Source organism: Myotis davidii, unplaced genomic scaffold, assembly GCF_000327345.1.
Source record: "Myotis davidii unplaced genomic scaffold, ASM32734v1 scaffold109, whole genome shotgun sequence".
Lineage (NCBI taxonomy): Eukaryota > Metazoa > Chordata > Mammalia > Chiroptera > Vespertilionidae > Myotis > Myotis davidii.
The window spans coordinates 277,330-298,117 of NW_006300368.1; the positions used below are offsets into that span (position 1 = coordinate 277,330).

General features: G+C 50.1%; 1 protein-coding gene across 1 annotated transcript in view; it reads right to left on the reverse strand.

Moving 5' to 3' along the window:
• Positions 1-2,002: 2,002 nt before the first annotated feature.
• MPP3 (membrane protein, palmitoylated 3) overlaps positions 2,003-20,788 on the reverse strand; it is a 36,576-nt gene continuing 17,790 nt past the window's right edge. The window contains exons 9-19 of the mRNA XM_006776841.2: positions 18,308-18,382; positions 14,888-15,084; positions 13,203-13,267; positions 11,984-12,004; positions 11,399-11,440; positions 9,933-10,097; positions 9,751-9,831; positions 7,318-7,411; positions 7,011-7,119; positions 5,512-5,634; positions 2,003-3,051 (exon numbers count right to left, since the gene is read on the reverse strand). Coding sequence (XP_006776904.1) covers positions 2,875-3,051; positions 5,512-5,634; positions 7,011-7,119; positions 7,318-7,411; positions 9,751-9,831; positions 9,933-10,097; positions 11,399-11,440; positions 11,984-12,004; positions 13,203-13,267; positions 14,888-15,084; positions 18,308-18,382 — 1,149 coding nt within the window. The 3' untranslated portion in view covers positions 2,003-2,874. The remainder of the gene's footprint in view (positions 3,052-5,511; positions 5,635-7,010; positions 7,120-7,317; positions 7,412-9,750; positions 9,832-9,932; positions 10,098-11,398; positions 11,441-11,983; positions 12,005-13,202; positions 13,268-14,887; positions 15,085-18,307; positions 18,383-20,788) is intronic.

Sequence of the window (20,788 nt, forward strand, 5' to 3'; positions counted from 1 at the left end):
TAGTGATGTCTGCCATGAGTGCAAGAATGGGTGATTGCAGCACATATGCCCCACCCATTTAACATCCCTGACCTAGAATAATCATCTAGAGCTCACAAGTTCTCTGGCTGTAGACACAGGCAGAGAGTTTATCTGAGTTTGAAAGCCCAAGGTGGTGGTGGGGGGGGAGGATACATCTTGAGGAGTATGTAATAAAGAGATTTATTGGTGTGGAGGCCCAGACTGATGGACTTGTGTGAAGTTTTTGCCCAGGAGCTCCGAATGTATAAAGTAATAGCTCGAATGGGAGTTGGAGTCGCATTCACACACGTTCCACCAATATCTATGTGTAAACAGATGCATCTTTCAACACCACTCTTCTGCTTTTCACAAACAGGAGAAACACTTTATAAATGGACCTCTGCCGCCAGGGCCCTATTCCTTCTATTCTCACAGACAGCAAACAGCTGTAGGCACAGCCTGTCTTAGGGGCGGGGGGAAAGCTGGAAAGCTACTTTGATAGGGAAATAAAGCAGGCATCGTGTTTTAATGCTTTGCTTCATCATGTACATAAAGAGAATTATTACCATTTCCTCTGATAATTGTATAAAAATATTAAGAAGAAGAAAATGGCTGCGGAATAGTATGAAATTACAACAACAAAAAGTCATCTGGTGCTCAACCCCCGTGTTCCTCCTCCAGAGGAAAAGCGTCTGGGTGGCACCTGCTAAGAGATGCCGAGGATCTCCACCAAGGTGCCTCCCAAGGGCACTTTTCCAGAGTAATTTTGACCTGTTTTCTGCCTGGGAGCTGACTTTAGGTCACGGCTCTCTTGCGAAATACACACAACTTTGCATGTACCATTCTCACAATGGGGCAGCTGCCCCTCCTGTCCTGGTTCTAGGTGAGACAGCCCCAGACTAATTTCACTTGATGAGAATCCAATACAGTGGGGCCTTGACTTACGAATGTCCCGACTAACGAGTTTTTTGAGATACCAGCTGTCTCTCGGCCGATTTTTTTGCATTGAGTTGATAGAGTAATTTGAGTTAACGAGCTCCTTAAAGAGCTCGGTCTCAGAACGAATTAAACTCGTAAGTCAAGGCCCCACTGTATTCTGTAAGTGCAAAGCGGTCCTCATCCTTTTGCTAGAAAGGTCTAAAGAATGTGATCCTGCCCGGCTGGCGTGCCTCAGTGGTTGAGTGTCGACCTAGTCACCAGGAGGCCATGGTTCGATTCCCGGTCAGGGCACATGCAGGCTCGATCCCCAGCGTGGGGCGTGCAAGAGGCAGCCGACCAGTGATTCTCTCATCATTGATGTTTCTGTCTCTCTCTCTCCCTCTCCTTTCCTCTCTGAAATCAATAAAAATATATTTAAAAATAAAGAATGTGATCCTGTCAGGTGAACCTACCAGGTTAGTGAGCTAGACAGGAAGTTGCAAATGTGTCCTTGGGTAACAAGGCAAAATGGAAATTTCTAAACCTTCTCCATGGCGCTTCGCCCTTAACCTGGCCTCCTTTTCTTCTCATGAGGAAAAGAGCTTGAAAATGGACAAGTGTAAGAGCCTCTTTTTAGTATGAGAAGCTACAGACACACTGCATGTTACTGTAAATCCTAGCTGTGAACACATTCCTCGCTTTTAAGCCAATTATTTAACAGGTAGCCTCAATTATGGATCCACAGAAACAATGGAAGTATAACATAGTGACGAATGGCCATCTCCGGTATCAGGGAGACTTGGGCTCAAATACTACAGCGCTGCCATTTATTTCAAGCTGTGTGAGCTTGAACGTTATTTCAACTTCCTAAGCCTTATTATTCTTATTGTATAACAGCGATGATAGAATCTTACGTTATAGGCTTGGGGGATTTGTCAAATGTACTTAAAGGCCACAGCATAGCTCCCAGCACAGAATAAAGACATGTTGGCTATTAATAAGAAATAAAATTCTCCGAGCAGCTAAGATATGTCACAAATCCTCTATGGCAGTTTTGCTCAGAGAGAGACCATTAGCTACTCACTCAGAGTCTATATAATTTAATGTTCACAGTCAGGACTGATGTATCCTGACTCAGACACAGTTTCGACAAGAGGGATCGTCTGGTTTCCCATGATCTCGCACGACAGGAAGCCCTATCATCTGACGGTAGGGACAGGCAAGAACCAGCACCGCTGTCAGTAATGAGAGGGACAAGGGGTGGATCAGAACCGATCAGACAAAGCAAGGGCTCCGCTGTAGGAGTCTCGGGGTATTTAGAGAGGGGACAAGCAGCCTTGCCTTCCTCAGTAGTCCCTGAAAACACCTCCCTGTGTCAGCACAGTGCCTCCGTCTTCCGTCGAAGTTCATGCATGCCCACTGCTTAAGAAGGCAGAGGCGCAAGTTCTCCAGTGCCCGGCAAGCACTTGCCTTCAACAAGGTGAAAATACACATTGTGATGCTTGGAGACAGGGGGGCTTCAGTTGCATGGAAAAATCCCCTTGGGTAAAGCAACTCGACTTCCAACAGAGCTGGATCCATGAGGCGTCACCCTACTTCTAAAGCCTACATCCCAGCAGATCGGCACTGTATGAACCCGCCACCCCCATCCCCAAGAGGCAGGGGCTCCTTAACTCTGGTACAAAGAATCAGGGTCAACTTGCCTGTGACACTTTAATGAAGGAAATGTGTTCTTGTGTGCTATGCTCCCTTTCAACTCACGGTTTCTGCTCCAGGGAGATAGAGTGGAAAACAACAGATAAAATCCAGTGAACGGGACTTCCCACATATGCTCTTCTGGTTGATGGCGTCCATGGAAAATTCTGTCCCTCTCCACACCTGGGGTTCCTTGATGGTAACATGGCTGGACGAGGTGGCCTTCCAGGTCCCCGCCAATGGGGCTGTTCTAGGATGTAGTTACCTGACCCAACTAATGGGAACCCAGTGAGCGTCCTTGTTCAGGTTCTCTAAGAGAGCTCTGAGCTGGCTGCACGCGCCCTGGAGGTCCTCCCTCACCAGCACAGCGTCCACCAGGTGCCCGTAATGCTGGTCGATGAAGGCGGCGGAGGCGGACATCTCTCGCTGCTCCTCATCCTGCAAGGAAAGGGGCAGTTATGGAGCAACAGGGTGGCTCTCCCCTCAAACAGGAAACCTACACCTTGTGTCTTGGGCAATGTCCCAAGCGAAGGGATGACTGGTGACGATGGTCCATGAATAACCAACTGTGTACACAAAGAACAGAGTGGAGTGAAAATATCCTAGCAAACTTCCAAGAAAGGGAATGGGCAGTAGACAAAATCATTCATTGTTCAGTCAGTCATTCACAAAATATCTACTCAGGACCTGTTAACTGCAAGCCATGGTATGAAGTTCTTGGCGGGGATGGGGGGGCAAAGGGGGGGGCGGATGCTGAATTCTGTATCTGTGTCAATATCACATTTCCTCTCCCAGGGTATTTCCAAAGAAGTGCTGCTATTGTGTTGCATGGCAATTTGGTTAAATAATTACAGGAAAGACCTATAAATAATAACAATAAAGAAGCATTTCTGGCCCTGCCGGCGTGGCCCAGTGGTTGAGCATCAACCTATGAACCAGGGGGTTGTGGTCTGATTCCCAGTCAGGGCACATGCTCAGGGCTGTGGGCTCGATCCCCAGTGTGGAGTGTGCAGGAGGCAGCCGATCAACGATTCCCTCTCATCGTTGATGTTTCCATCTCTCTCCCTCCTTCTTTGAAATATATACATATACATATACATATACATATATATATTTAAAAGCAATTCTGAAACCAGTGGGGGAGGGAGGGGAAAGAAGTCGAATAAGGAACTCTAATGCCCTCTGAAGACGCCTAAGTTCATGCTGTAGAACTCAATTTTTCTTTTCATTTCCTTATACCAGGGCCAAAACACGACACAAAGTAGAGGTAAGAAAGTGCTGGGACAACACTGGCCAAATTCCCCATTTCCTTAGGGTACCTGCCTCCTTTAATCAGATTATTTTCCTGACACCTCACACTAAGGTATAGATAGCCAATGACCCCGCCTTACCAAACTCACACAATGTTTGCTGCTGCATTCAAGAAACCTCTAACAAATAGAATTTAAAGCAGAGAGTTGACTAACTTGAGTTTGGGTTGGGGAAGAAAGGGACAGATCCACTCTAAGTCAAATTGCAAAACAAAGTTTGTCTTCGGCATTCGCCCCCCTCCTATCTCTTCCCAGTCCCGCGTTGCCTTCTCTCCTCTGCTTTTAGGGGCTCAGTGTTTGGATGCTGCCATGGAGACGGGGGGGGGGGGGGGGCAGCTGTCCTCCCCCAAAGAGACCCACCTTCCAAAAAAGTCCCTCCTCCTTTTCTCTCTGTCACCAATCAAAACCTGACTCCTGCTTCAGGGAGAGCGCCTGCAGTTTCGGAAGTTATGTTCTAAAGGGCTAGGGAACAGTTCTTATCTGCTAAGACGGCTGAGACCTAAGAGAGGATTCAGATCATTCCTCCTCCTCCTTTCCCTCAGGAGGGGAAAAGCTAGATGAAATGTGGAGAAGCTTCCCAGTTCTAAACTGGATCTTGCAGGGCCCCTCTGGTACTCAAAGGTGCGCCACAGTAACCCAGTGCCGCCCCTGGATCTTCAACCCCACCTCTCCCTCCCTCTATACACACAGCCTGTAGCCCTGTCTGTCTGTTGCTGCCGGAGTTTCCCCTGCTCCAGGCCCCTCGCTGCGCACCCTGGAAGCATTTAGCTATTTGAGAAATGGCAGAAGGAACATTTTTGCCATAAGTGCCTCCATCTTCCTAAGGAATATTCGCATCTTGAAAGAACTCAAATCTCTAGTGGAGTGAAATGTGTGACATTTGTTTTGCAGCCACAAATCCCCTGCACCCTTTTCCTGGCCTGCAAAGGTGGCCCGTTCAACCACCTGCAGCTTCAGCAAGAGTCACAGACCCGAACAGCCAGCAGGTGGGCAAGGCTCCCCTCATGCTGCCTGTTGCCCCATGTTGGATTAGCTTACGGGTCTGGACTGGGTTTCAATGAAAGTGTCAATTAAAACTACTTGGGTCTGGCTTAGTTCAACAGATTGGTGTGGTTTGTGATATTCAGGTACCTATTCTCAGGGAGGGCGGGTGGGGAACCCGACAAAGCCGCCCCTATCTAAACTGGGAGGCAGCGCTGGCTGCCCTACCTGGGCCATCGGGTCACTGACCAAGGAACTCTGACCAATAGGCAAAACGGAAAGATGACCTTTGGCAGGAGGTACAAGCACCCTTGTATATAATGGTAGCAGGCCCTGTTGGGCCTTTAGAAAAGAAATGACCAATTTTAGTCTTCGCTGGTTTGGCTCAGTGGATAGAGTGTTGGCCTGTGGACTGAAGGGTCCCGGGTTTGATTACGGTCAAGGGCACATGCATGGGTCCCCAGTAGGGGGCGTGCAGGAGGCAGCCAATCAATGATTCTCTCATCATTGATGTTTTAGCTCTCTCTCTCCCCCCCTTCTTCTCTAAAATCAATAAAAACATATATTTTTTAAAAAGTATGAAAGAAATGACCAATTTTAAACTTACAAGTGGGGCTGCTATGTCCTCACAAGCCGGGGACATGGGTGGCATCTTCCTTTTTTCCTGAATTGCAGGCCTTACAAATATAATGTAGGGCTTGAACTCTGAAGTCCTCAGTCGTCTCAGTGCCTGTGAAGACAAGTTCAGGAATGCTATATACTTTGAAAATATTTTACTGGGAAACATAATTTTCAAATGCTCCATAATGGCGTGCTTCACCACATGACCTCAATGGTGAAGGTTCCGACTATATGGTCATAGGACAATGAACTGGGCATTCTCCTCTTCTGCTCATTTTCTCACTCTCCACGTGGACTGTGGACTCAACTGGAGGCCTGGAGGCCTGCTTGCTGAGATGGGAGGTGCCGGAGCCTCTGCTCCCAGAGTTGTCATCTCTTTGGCTCTGACCCCACCAGCTCGAACTAACCTCCTTATGCCCTTCTCTGCCTGCCCAGGCCTGACGGGTGAGCCAGCAGGACTCACTGTGTATCTATCTAGTCATCAACTTGGACTACGCCAATTCGGAATGTGTGCTATCGCCCAAACCTCCTACTGACAGTCAAAGAAAAGGTTTGCTAAGCAAATGAAGAGACTAAGAACTTGAAACAAAGTGTGAAGACTTTAGGAGGTTTTCAATAGGCAAACGTCCTATTAGTGCATTCCATCTTAAGGGCCTCTGTCTGGAAACACTGGCATTCAACTGCTATCTGTACAATTTGCAGCCAAAACAATAAAAATCACTTTCCAAATCAAATCCTGAAATTTTGACTGCCAACTCCCAGTAACTCCAAATTAGGGAGGGTTTTCCTGATATATAATGTGCTTTTTGGAATTTGTTTCAAGCAAACTTCTATAAAATAAAGCCTAGAGCTTATAGCAAAACCAGAGTGCTATTTCAATAGAGGAATAAAACATCTCCAGGTTGAGGTCAACGCTTAGAAGTGTTTCTCAAAGACAAGGTGAAAAACGTGGGTCAGCCCCTGTCGAGTACACAGCAGGCAGGCTGTGCAAGACGGAAAGGGTTTTTGAAGCGCTTCACAGGGACGTGTCTCCCCCTTTTCCCTTTCAAACTGTTCTCCCGACCACCTCCCTCGGTGGTTCCCACGCCACTGACTTCACTTGTCCTGTTCAAGGAGGAGGTTCGCTGTGCAAAGAGCTGAGTCCCAGCCTCCAGCTGGGCACTGACATCTAATTTCCTGTCCCATCGCAACTGGCCAGTCGGCGCCGCCCTCGACTGCATGACTTACTCCATGCAGAGTCCTACCCCGGGTCTCTGGCTGCCGAGGGGTCCACGACTCTCTACAGTGTTAATGCAGTTTTGGTGCATATTATGGGATGCAAAGCTTTCATTAGCTTCTCAAAGGGTGACCCCAAGAAATTTTAATATCCAGTGCTCTACACTAATAAAACTCCCTTAAACTGAGGTCAGATATGCTGTGAAATGTACAACCCTCTAGTTTATAAATTCCACGAATAAAACATGCCCAACTGGCCCAGGAACTCACGTCCGGCTCTACGTCCACCAAACACACTTTGTTTTTGGCCATCACAGCGTGAATGGCATCCAGGCTGGTCCCGTAGAGATTTTCCTTATATTCCCCATGCTCCAGGAACCTAAAACACCAAAGGGGAAAAGCCCTGCAGTTCCCGAGCTCGCCCAAATTGGCACAGAAACATAAATGGACTTCCACCACGATTCTCTCCCCTCCTCCGCCTTCCCTGGAAGCCCTCCTGGGGGTCAAGAGGAACACGGGGCAGATGCGAAGACCCGCACCCACACCCAGGGCCCGCTGGCGCACCCAGCAGACGTACCTGTTGTGATGTATGCCGGCCTCGAATGCTTGCTTAGAGACAAAGTGATACTCCACCCCCTCCTTCTCATGGCTCTTCCGGGGTCTGGTGGTATCTTTTAAAGAAAGAACAAGGCAGGCTGAGCAAGGAGATGTCACATGACAGTGAGTGCGAACAGCAGGGAGCCTGTGCCCTCCTTTGGAGTTCACTGATGCTTTGTACATAAAGCAACGTCTTCCATCCAGCCAGCGTCTCCGTGTCAGGCACGGGGCCCTTTCCAGGCGCATCGCTGGTTCACACACTCTCTGATGGAAGCAAGAGGCCTCCCATCTTGCAGGAAAGGACACGGAGACGTGCAGAGAGGTGAAGCACCATGTCACCGGCCCAGAGCCGGCAGGTAGCAGAGCCAAGGTCTGAACTCTCTGTCTCGTGCCAGTGTGGGCCCTGAGCACGTGGCCAAACTGCCTCCCTGATGCTGTGGCTTCCAAGGAACCACGGGGAAGATCCCAGGCCTAACCCTTCATGAGCCCCTCAGCCTAACTGCTTTTTGAGAGCAGAGGAGGCACAAACATAGGTAACCTTACTACTGTCTGCTTTTACTTCTTGATTTAAGTATTCCTCATTTTGAGAGAAAGGAGACATGCAGACCGTCCCTTTATGGAGGAGATGTCACTTCTCACACAATTTCATAGCACATAGAGTTCCCGCTGGATTTCCATAACAGAATTGAGATGCACACTCCTGGGGGGAAACGGGTCCGCCCCAGCACAAGAGCACACGCGAGGCAACACACAGCGCTTCCTGCGCATCCCAAGAGAAAGGGGGGGCACCAGGGAGATGCTCTGTATTCCAGATGTGGTGCCTTTGGCCAACCTCTGGCAGAGCCGCTGGGTCGCTTTTCTGACCATGTCATTCCCTTGCTCTGAATGTTTATTCACCCACTGATTACATCTAAAGACCTTAGATGAGCATAGGGGACCCTCGTGATCCGCCCAACCTCCAACTTAGCTTCATCTCCCCGACATCATCCACACCAGCTTACCCAGCCCCCGACACGGCTCCGCCTGGTCACACCTTCCCCCCTTGCACGTGTTCCCTCTGCAGAGAGAATTCTTCCTTTCCTCTCTGCCTGGAAAACTCCTATTTACCCTTCAAAACCCACCATAAAGGTCACTGCCTCTAGGAAGCCTTCACTAACTCCCCAGCTCCTAAACGCCAAGGGAAAGTCACCTCTCTGTGGAGTACCTGGAAGCAGGTGGACCCGACCATCCGGGTACCCTTTCTCCAAGGGGTGTGTCTGAGGGTTTCAAAGGACCTATGTGTGAGCAAGTTCCACATGTCCTGTTCCGGTCCATCCTCTCAGTCTGGAAGACCGTGGCTCCCTGAACCCTACCAGGTCCATTACCGATGTGTTGCCAGAATGGCCTCCCAACCCCACACCCCATCCCCATCTGCACCCCTGCCATTTCAGGTTGGGCTCTGTGAGACAATTCTGACAACCCACAGACGGGGCTATGGGCCCCAAGGCCCAGGGGCTTTGTAGCGGCCCTTCCTCAGAACATTCTGAAAAAGTCCCATCACCGCCACCACAGCATTCCCCCTTGGCGGCCACCAGGTGCCAACACGGTATCCTGCGGAGGCCAAGGGATGGACAGAGCCCCACAGGACGGAAAGGGCAGGGAGAGGCAGGCTGCCATGCAGCCTGGTTAAGAAAGTGACTGGAGCAGGCTGCCTGGGTTTGAATTGTGGCTCCACCATTTACCAACAGTGTGATGTTGGGCAAGTTACTTAACCCCTGTGAGCCTCCGTGTCTTCCTCTGTAGTATGGGATGGTAATAATCCCTCGTCTCAGGGGCACTAGGAAGGCTGACCAAGTTAGTCACAGAAGAGCTCCTGGTGAAGGTCCTAGCACTCTTCATTCTCCTCTTCCTCATCACATCCAATCCGCCTATTGGATTTCGGCATCCCTGCCTGCCTCTGGACTCAGGAGCCACCCTGATGGGCCAGATCCAGCTACAAGGGAGAGCCCAGGCAATGCTGCTCGCTGGCTCGCTGGCTTCCCTGCCCTGCTCTCTTACCCAGCGGCCAGCAGGGGCCACAGCAGCCAGAGCCATTTGGAAAAGGAGGCGGGAGGCCCCTGGGTGTTCGCTTGAGGTTGCTATTTTGCCTGCAATGTGCTCTAGACTTACCTCCCATCCCAGGCAGGAACCAAGCCAATTCTGGGAGTTTAACATGCATACAATTCTATTGTCCCCCAGCTTCTGCCTCAGCGGGTCCCAGTGGACCACTCAGAGTGGGCCATTCCCATCACGCCCAGGTCCCATGATCTGCTCATAGCAGGCGGTGCTTGGCAGCCCCTCAGACCCCAAATAAAGATGAGGATGGATACAGGGAGTCAGGCCCCATGAAATATTCACGTGTAGGGCCTCCCCCCCACCCCCCCAGCCCTCTTACGTGGAACAGCAACACCAAAGTGCTGTGGGCTCTCTGCCACCACCTTCTGCTTCAGCTCGTGCAGCCGGGCTCCCAGAGACCCTAGGAAATGAAGGGAAGGCTGACCAGAGACCCTGCTGAGCTCCCTCCCGCTCCTCCAGGGAGGAGACCAGCCCACGCCCTGGGGAGGCAGCATCACCTACCGATCAGAACTACCAGGCGGGGCCGCTTACTGGGTTGGTGCTGGTACCTGGTCACCTCCTCATAGGTCAGCAGCTCCAGAGGCTCCGGTCCTGCAGATGTCTTTCCTTCCTGCGGGCTTCCCAGTCTCTCCCTGCGGCCCAGCCGGAAGCTCCTTCGAAGACCAGCTTTGGGGGAAGGGCAGGGGCACCATGACATTTGTCCCAGGACCTCCCACTAAACTCTTCCCACCTGGCCTAACCTGGAGGAGGGTCTGAGGCCCACTGGCCTCTCCCAACCGCCTCCTGATACAGAAAAGGGTTGATCAAGACACACAGTAACATGGTGAAAGGGTGACCCCCCGGCATCCAAATATAGGGTCCCAGGTCCCTGTTTTACTTGGCATGTGACTGACCTTGAGTAGGTCATCACCTCTCCGAGCCTCAGTTTCCTTATTTGTGAAACAGAAATATAAATCTACAAATGCAGTGTGTGGATTGGGTCCCGGGTCAGGGGAAAATGCGCTAAAGCAGTGGTTCTCAACCTTCTGGCCCTTTAAATACAGTTCCTCATGTTGTGACCCAACCACAAAATTATTTTCGTTGCTACTTCATAACTGTAATGTTGCTACTGTTATGAATCGTCATGTAAATATCTGATATGCAGGGTGGTCTTAGGTGACCCCGTGAAGGGTCGTCCGACCGCCAAAGGGATCACGACCCACAGGTTGAGAACCGCTACAAAGGATTTTGTTGGGACAGTCGGCAACATTTTCATATAAACGGTATATAATAGAATTGTGTGCATGTTAAACTCCCAGAGTGGGATCATTGCCCTGGGATATATAAGAGAATGTCCTTGTCCTTAGGGACCACATGCCGAGGCATTTAAGATGTGAAGGGACAAGCTGTCTGTGACCAACTCTCCCACGACTCAGGAGTAGATGCATATATGTAGAAAATGGGAATGATACAGCAAACGTGGCGGAAACCAACTGGTGAATCTGGGTGCGGAAGTTCTTTATACAATTCTTACAACCTGTCAGTAAGTTTGAAATTACTTCCCAATCGAAAGTTAGAAAAACTCTTTGCCTGCCTCTCGGGTCTCTGAAAAGACTGACCAAAATGCAAGAAGCGAAGGTGCTTGGGAAACTAGGAAAAGGCCCCTTTATGGTACGGTGGTGGCGTAACCACTGAATAAACTGCAGTTGAGATCACAAGACTAACACAATCGGTATTAATGGAGGGTCCGTGTCAGGGCTCGGCTGTCAGTAGCTGGTGAATGTTGAGGTAACGGGCAAGGCCTGGGCAGGTCAGTCCTCCTCTGCTGACAGAGACGGAGGGGAATGTGGGTCCCACAGGCCCCAGCTGGGCACTCAGATGGCTTTGCTTCTGCCTCTCCCTGCCCCGGGAGCCTGTGGTGGGCTGTGCATGGTGCGGAAGAGGATGTTGGGGGAAGACATTTGTCCCAGGATCTCTCTGCTACTTACCCACATAATGCCCTTTGAGGTACCCCTCACAGTCACAGGTCTCTGCGAATCAAACAGAGGAGTCCAGTGAGCCATTCTGGGCACAGACCCAAACCCAGAGGTGCCAGCCCCTGGATGGCATGGAAGAGCCCTCTGGGATTATGTCTCAGGGAGGCTCAGGAGAAATCCCATGTCCTGCCCCCCCCCCCAAAAAAAACAAGTTCTTCTGTTTAGCTCAGTTCTCCGTGCTTATTCCTCAAGTAACTTGTCCAGGCCCTAGCAGGTTCTGGGCCAGCAGATCCCATCCCAGTCCCTGAGTCAGGATCCCTGTGAATAAGGAGGGAAGATTCACTAGCCCTGCCCTGCTCCTGTCTCGTGCCTCCTACCCAGCCAGCATCCTGGGAAGGCTGAGCCCCGTCCCCCCCGAGCTCTGCAGCCTCAAGGAGCAGGCTGGACCAGCTGGCAGAGCAGGGAGAGGTGGGCAAAGAGCAGGAGGGCACAGTCACCCCAGAGTTGCGGGGGGAGAGGAACAAGCCCCTCCGGCCCCAGACATTCCACAGAAAAGGGGCCTTGTCCATGCACACAGGGGACAAATACCAGGCCTACCTTTGTCACAAGGCTGATCATCTGCGGTTTGCACAAAAGACAGATGGAACAGCGTTAGCGGAGGGGAACAGGAGGCCCTGCGGCCGCGAGACAGCCATGGCCTCGTGTGCGTGTGCCTGAGGAGCCCTCCATCTGTCCCCCCTTTCTCTCCTCCGGCAAACCTGTGATCCGAGCTGGGCTGCATTATTAAACCAGGACTTCTCTAATTAGTCTTCCTGTGTGTGTCTCATTAGCAGCTCAAAGAAAGCCAGCTCATCGCTGGCGTAAGCAGCCTCAAGGCCAATTTATTCAGCAGCCCTTTGATGGAGAGCACGTGTAGAGGAGTGGGCGTGGGCAGCAGCCGCCAAGCCAGGGGAGCAGCTTGCTCTAGGAGCCCGCAGTGGGGCGTCCTCTCCAGGCCCTCCCTGGGCCCCTGATCACAGCCCCCCCTCGTCCCACTCCCTTGGCCTCCTGAGCCTCTGTTTTCCCATCTTGGAAAAGGAGGTGCTCTGAGCCCACTGCCTCACAGGCTGTGGTGACGATTACAAGGAAGAAGGTGGGTGGATGTGTTTTCTAAAAGGTAAAGTGCTACATGGAGTGGAATTGGCAAAAAAAAATACAAAACACTGGGCTAAATGGGCTAAATTTGAATTTCAGAAAAACAAGGAATCGGCATTTAGTAGAAGTATAGCCCATGCAGTATTTGGGATAAGTGTATTTATGCAAAGAAATGACTTGCTGTTTATATGAAATTCAAAAGTAATTGAACATCTTGGTTTTTATTTGCCAAATCTGATCCCTAACACAGAAGCACAGGATCTCCAGAGCTGTCTCCCCAAGTCCGAGGTTCCTAAATGGACAGGACCAGTGTGCCCCTTGGGCATCTAATGAAAGCTATGGACCTTCTCCCAGACACAGACCAACAGCCAGACACACACACACACACACACACACACACACACCACACATTTGCACACAATTTTGAGAGAGGCGTTCATTTGGCCCCTAATGTCATCCATGAGCTCCTCTCCAGGGAATACCTCCCCCCAAATTAACCCCCATTTCCTCTCCTCACCCCTCTCCCCACCCCCTCCTTCCTCTGGAGGCTGGGAGGTCAGAGAAGCCCTTGGTGCTGCCTCCTGCCCAGCGCCTGCTTCTTCCTGGCACAAAGTCCCCCCCCGCCCCCCCGAGTCCTAACCCCGGCCCCTCCCTTAAGTACCATCCCTGCCAATCTACTCACAGGGGGGCTTCTTGAGGCTCTGGGGGCTCGGCAGGGTGCCCGTGGCTTTCCGGTAGCTTAGGCGCCTGTGGACAAGGAGATAGATGGACAGGCCCATGAGCTGGGCCACGGAACCAGTCAGGGGGGTCTTACAGAAAACTTGGAGAAACTGCTGCTGGATCCTACAGGTGGGCACGGCCTGGCAGCCTGAGGGCCTCCGGCATCGCACCGAGTTCCAGGGAAGAGGGACACGCACTGGTTCACAGGGAAAGAAACGGAGTCTCCTGCTCTGGAAGATGCCTGCCCAGCCCTGAAGGTCACACAGGGATCCGGCCCAGCGCCCGGGTCAGCAGTCGGTTGTTACTGTCCTACAACCGATTCTCAAGGAAGGGAGGCCCCCTCCCCTCTCTCCTGGCCTTCCCATTCCCGAGGAAGCTGGAAAATAGCAGGACTCTCAGGAGAGGCTGAGGGTGAACGTGACCCTGACTTAACGCCCTTCTCCCACCGGAGACCTCAGCCAGACACATCATCCAGCCGGGTTGTCCGTGGAGAGGCAGCTGCCAAGGTCTCACCTCTGACTGAGAAAATGCCAGGGCTCTCGGAGGTGTTTCGATTTCCACATCTGAATGCAGCTAAAGAGCCTCCCCGCCACCCCGGCCCCCCGCCCCCAAGACCTGTGAAGCCAAAGATGCGGACGGGTCTGAGGCTCCCCTGAGGAAAGAGCAGGTTCTCAAGCTGCAGCACCTCAGAATCACCTGGAACCTCGGTGAGAACAAAGAGCGCAGAGCCCACCCCGGGCTTTCCGACCCAGCAGGTCCGGGGCAGGGCCCAGGAACCTGCACTTCACACAGGTTCTCAGGGGACGCCGCCGCCCCTGGCCGGGGACCACTGAAACGCATGAGCGAGGTCTGCAGGACTTCAAACCTCAGGGGAGGCCGATGCCGTCTTAACTGCCAGCCCCTCTGACCCAGAACTTGCACTTCTGGAAATCTATCCTAGGGAAATAACTTGAAATATGAGGGACAGTCTATGTGCAAGATAACAATTGCAGGCTTGTAGCTGTGAAACACGGGAGAAGACTGAAAGGTGGGGAAGGGGTAGCTTTCCAGCTAAACTGTAAGCTCCTCCAGGGCAGAAAGCAGGGTTCACAGCAGCCCACAGGATGCCCCGCACAGGCCAGCTCCATTCACAACAAATCCATTCATGCTGCCTATGAATGAATGGTGTAGCTCCTGATGAACTAGTACGTAGCCACTACACTCACACAATAACTAATAGGCAATATGTGGAAAATGCTGGCGTCAAAATGGATAGTTAAAAGAAAAAAAGCAAGATCTCAAAACACTCATGTAAAAAGCACAGAAAGGAAATAATTATGTAGTTTAGATGGTGGTGAGACCTTGGGTAGTTTTCTTTTCCTTGTCCTCTTCTTCCATATTTTTATATTTTATTTGTCAACTTTCTCTAAGTATGTCTTATGCAATATACATTAATAACAGAGATTTCCATATATTTCTTTAAATCTCAAACAGTCATCGCCACTGGTTATGGGTCAAGAAGGACCAACACAAGTACAAGTGGCACTTACCTCAGGGAACAACACACAGTGTGTCCCTCTGGCTGTGGTTGCAGAGATTCGTGGGTTTGCCATGTACCCATTCCTCTGCCACTCCAGAGCCACCCCCTTGCAACACCCCCAGACCCACCTTTCCTGGAACTGCTTGGAGGGAATAAGACCAGCTCGAAGGTTGGTGTCCCCCACTCGCTTGGCCTGCCACCACGTAGGGTCATCCTGGCTCACCACCTCCAGAACCTGCCTGCGCTGGAAGGGCAGGCCTGCCTCCTGGCAGGGAATGGCCCGGTCCTCCCGCGGGTTGTAGTGGAAGAGGGCCCGCATGAACACCTGCAGGGGACGGGCTGGGTGAGGCGACCCTTCATCGTGGAGACATGGACATGTCTATGCCACGTTGAAAGTCAAATGACAAGTACCGTTCACCGTTAGGAGGCATAAGCAGCCTTGAGAATAGATAGCTAATCAGAAACATACTGCACATATTTTCTTATTGTTCTTCAACCATTTTGGATATTAGAGTCAGGAAATCCCTCAAGAATCAGAAAATTAACAGATGGGCCCCATGTCTGAATATCTTTCTCCAACCTAAACGTTTCCTTAATTACCTGATCTGCTGTGCTCAGCGTACACAATGCAACAATTAGTCCTGGGGACAAAAAGTAAAGGAAGCACAATCCGTCATTCAAATGTGATTTCTGATATGCTAACCGCCCCTAATGAAGGCAGCAGCCATCTGTTAAATAAGTGATCTAGATGTTTTGGTAAGAACACAAATCCCAATAAAACTACTGCTACTGACTCCTCACCATCATTTTTCAGTGGGTACTTGACGCCCACATTTTTTACAGTTCAATCCTGACTCATCTGTCACACGTTTGGCTAGCCCCCAACTCTCCCCTTTACCCTGAAGTCACCCCCTCCAGAGAGGATGGTGGGGAGACACAGCATTTTGTCACACTTCCTGGTTCTCTTCTATAATTCAGTGGCATGGGTTTATTTATTTCTATTTGGGCCCAATTACTTAACAGCAAATAGACAAAAAAAAAAACAGGCCAGAGGGCTTCCTTAGGGTAGTGATTCTCAACCTTTTCCATCTCAGGGCACACATAAACTAAGTACTAAAATTCTGTGGCACACACAAAAAATATTTTATTTTTGGCCAATCTGAAAAACAAAATAGGTATAATTTTGATTCATTCACACTGGATGGCTATTGTTGTGTTGGCTGTTGCCATATTTTTATTTGACAATCTAAGGGAAAAGAGGTCAGTGCCCCTGACTAAATAGTCAGGTATTGCATGTTTTAAAAATTCTGTCAGCAAAAAATAAAAATAAAATAAAAAATTCTGGCAGCACGCTGGTTGAAAATCACTGCCTTAGACAGATTCAAATCATATCCTTTTATGCCCTCCAGAAATGATTCGGCTAGTAGCCCACAGTAAGAACCTTCTGGCCAGGTATTTTGAGGACAGATACCCTCATCAAGCCACCGGTGTCACCAGGGTCCCAAACACTCAGAAGAGTATAATCCTCAATGGCCGGCCCCGATCAAGCTTCTGGCTCAAGAAGAAATACTTGGGAAGGATGAGCTAAGGGACTGGAAAACCAGGTTCTCTCCCTATATCAAGTGAAAACCTTCAGCAGCTGCATCTGGGGACCACATTAACTCATTCCAGAAAGAACCACCTTCCATCAGGTGAGAGCCCATATATGGTTGCCCTGGGATGCAGTGGAAGAGTGCAAATAAGAAACTAGCCACAAACACCTTATTTCTTCGTTTGTTTAAAAAAAAAAACTGACATCAAACACAATGTCCATTGTTAATCCCATTCATTAAAGATATTTATTGACATCTATTCTGTGCCAGGTGCTAGAATGACCCTCTTTCTTGCACTTAGTATTGGGAGGTGGGGCTGGGAATCAGCTTTCTTGAAACATTGGCATGCTCCCTTCCTTCCACTGAAGAAAAGCATGCAATTGCCCTAGCTGGTGTGGCTCAGTGGATAGAGCGTCAGCCTGCGGACTGAAGGGTCCCAGGTTCAATTCTGGTCAAGGGCACATGCCTGGGTTGTGGGCTCGATCTCCAGTAGGGGGTGTGCAGGAGGCAGCCAATCAATGATTCTCTCTCATCATTGATATTTTTCTCTCTCTTTACCTCTCCCGTCCTATCTGATAGCAATAAAAATATATTTAAAAGAAAAGGAAAGAAACCGAAACCGGTTTGGCTCAGTGGATAGAGCGTCGGCCTGTGGACTGAGGGGTCCCGGGTTCGATTCCGGTCAAGGGCATGTGCCTGGGTTGCGGGCACATCCCCAGTAGGGTGTGTGCAGGAGGCAGCTGATCGATGTTTCTCTCTCATCGATGTTTCTAACTCTCTATCTCTCTCCCTTCCTCTCTGTAAAAAATCAATAAAATATATTTAACAAAAAAAATTTATTTTAAAAGAAAAGGAAAGAAAAGCATGCAATTCATTATGTTATTTCTGCCTTGGCTGTGAGGGTAGTTCAGATCCAAATGTTTTTGAAATTAATTAATGCCCTCATCTGTCCTCTCTACCACCACCCTAAGCTCAGGTCTGAACCCCATCTCCACTGGGCTTTGACAACAGCCTGCAACCAGGTCTCCCTACCTCCAGTCTCCACCTGCTCCACCTTCCTCCATATGCCAGATGGTTGAGTGCCAACCTATGAACCAGGAGTTCACGGTTCAATTCTGGGTCAGGGCACATGCCTGGGTTGCGGGCTCGATCCCCAGTAGGGTGTGTGCAGGAGGTAGCTGATCAATGATTCTCTCTCAACATTGATGTTTCTATCTCTCTCCCTTTCCCTTCCTCTCTGAAATCAATAAAAATATTTTTTTTAAACCACAAAACAAAAACACAAGCCTTAAGGTAATTCAGAAGACAGCCCTAACCCACCTCCCCCACTTCACTCCCAGACCCCACCCCAGTACATACTCCCTCCATTACTTTGCGCTTCTGTCTATGCAGACCCGTCTGCCTGAACTTCCTTCCACCTCTTCTTCACCAGGGACCCACTCATCTCACCCTCTTCAAGCCTCACTCCCTCGTGCCTCCCGTGCGACACCTTCCACGGCGCCTGTAACCCCGTAGAGAATCTTTCCATAGCATTTGTCACGTGGCAATAAAAGACTTGCTCCCCGGCCTCCCCCTGAACTAGGAAGCCTCAAAGCTCCTAATCAACCCTGTCGCCAGCATCTGGCAGAGCACCTGGCACAGCGGAGGTGCCCCACAGAGGTAGGCTACACGGCGAAATAAATGGCAGTTACTTAATTGGTCCCAAAGCCAGCACATTGGGTACCTTCTCCTCCTCTTTATGTCCCTGATTTTCTATTTCAATTAAAATGTATTAGTAAGCTAGGTCGAATGTGGTCTACCGACAGGCAGGGTACAAATAAATGAATCACTTTGTGACAGGATGGCAATCTACTGAGCACTTGTTCCGAGGACCAGATGTGCAATCTCTTCCCAAATGACCGTCTCAAAGGCTGGGCTGGAGCCCTCCCCGGCCCTCCAGCTCCCCCCCACCCATACCTTGCTCTCCTTTAAGCGGTCCTCCTCCTGGGTGGCTGGGATGATTTTCAGGGTGATGGATCCCTGGGACTGAGCCTGAAAGGAGAGAGAGCACAGGCTCACCATCCCCCAGGCCTAGCCCTTCATGAGTTCACATCTCACTTCCCAGGTCTGAAAACTCACGTTCAGAGGCAAGTCAGACTCACTGCCTCCCCTGGGACCCACCCTCCAATGGTGACACCGGTTGAATTAACAAAGCAAAACTCAAAAGCCAAAACCTGCATTTCAGACAAAGGGGCATAAGATTTTAAATGAGACCCGAGGACAATGCATACACTGAATCCAGCTCTGCCTCCCTCCTGACCTCTCGTGCCCCCCAGGGCTGCCCTCTCTCCTTCCTCTTGGGTTATTTTTAATAACCTCGCCCAGTTTCCTTTTCCTCCTTCCTGCCTGATTAGGGGCTGGTTCCCAATCAGTACTTTCCTCTTCGCTTCCATCTTCCCCAGGGAGGTCTCCAATCCCAGGCCACTCCTGTCTTCCCAGGGGTTCCTCTTCCCTCTGCCTGACAGAGACCTTGCACCCCCACATAGGAAGAAGCTGTCAGCCCATGAGAGCACCTCTCACTGGTCTCCCTGGCCTTGCATCACCCTGGAACACAAGCAGGTTGGTGCCCAGAACCAGGGAAAGGGCCGTGAGACAGGAAGACTGAAGGGGCTGCCTGCAGCCTTAAAGAGCCAGCCTTCGCTCTTCCTTCACATCTCAGCCTGCTTCTGCCCCCAAACCATAAGAAGTTAGCTGCCCACCCAGGGTGGCACAGTGGTTGAGTGTCAACCTATGAACCAGGAGGTCAGGGTTCAATTCCCAGTCAGGGCACATGCCTGGGTTGCAGGCTCAATCTCCAGTGTGGGGTGGGCAGGAGGCAGCCGATCAATGCTTCTCTCTCATATCATTGATGTTTCTATCTCTCTTTCACTTTTCCTGCCTCTCTGAAATCAATGAAAATATATTTTTTAAAAAAATCAATTTTTTTAAAAGTTAGCGAGAAGTGTCATGTCGGGGGAGGATGCTGAGGATACAGAGGACAGAACTATGACTGGGGCTCTTTACAATTTCAGTTTTGGCTTGAACTCCCAGAATGGACTCTGGAGGCTGTTTACACCCCAACACAGATGTGAAATGCTGTATCCTTTTCCAGATGTTTACATCCGAATGATGACCACACATGGGATGAGAAACCATCCCTGTCCTTGCTTTCCAGGAGAGGAAATCAAAACTCAGAATGACTGGGTGACTTGCCCAAGGTTGCACCACTAGGAAGTGGCGGAGGCAGGATTCACACCCAGGACTGTCTGATCCCAAATCCCTTGCTTGGGTCCTCCCTGTGCTTCAACCTCTTAGTCCATATTCCTTGGTCCTTTAGAAGAGGGGCCCCTTTTGAAGGGGGTCTCCCAGAAGGGTCCTCAGGAAAGGGAGCTAGAGGTCAGGGGAATGACTGAAGAGAGGGTCTGCGAGAGGCAGATGGACTAGAGCAGTGGTTCTCAACCTGCCTAATGCCGCGACCCTTTAATACAGTTCCTCACGTTGTGGTGACTCCCAACCATAAAATTATTTTCGTTGCTACTTCATAACTGTAATTTTGCCACTGCTATGAATCGTCATGTAAATATCTGATATGCAGGGTGTATTTTCATTGTTACAGTGAAAGAGTTGTTCCACCGCCAAAGGGGTCATGACCCACAGGTTGAGAACCGCTGAACTAGCCCTCCCAGTCTTAAGAGGCTGACATTTCATAATCAACCATCTCCTGCTTGAGTTTGGAGGTTCAGCTTTTTTTGTGCGCCTCCCTCAAGTAAGCCCCAGCGTTCAAAGCTGTCTTTCCAGATATGACTGGAGAGAATTTAACTCGGAGATCAACAACCCCTGTGAACTTTGAAGGGCTGAGACAAGACCGCTGTTAACCATGTTATACCCAGTGTAAGCATGAGAAAAGCACACCCTAGCAGGGTTGTAGGCGACCAGGGGGCTTTCATTTAAAGGCACCTGGGCTGAGTTGAAGAATTACAAAAGGTACCCCCTCTGGATTGAGGCAACGCTACCTCAACCCATCTAAATGCAGGACTTCCAGGTTTTCTTAAATTGATCATGCCTTTCAGTTTTCCCTATTATATGTGTAGGGTTCTTTTTCATCCAGAATTTACTTTTAAATTACCCCTTCCACTTCCAACATTCTAACTGGATTATTTGACGGAGAGATAATGAGATTCTTTATAACCGGCTGCAGATCAACTGTGCAGCTTGAAGGATTTGAAGATATCGTGCAACAGGAAAGCCAACAAGTCCATGTAGAAATTACTGCCAGGAGAATAGCAGAAGACTTGATAATATTACCAGAGAGAGGTCATTGTCTTTATGTTTTGTTTTCTGTTCCGTGATGAATGTAGAGGATTTTACAGAACCGTCAGTGGAAGAAACAACATATAGGGGGTGGGCAAAAGTAGGATA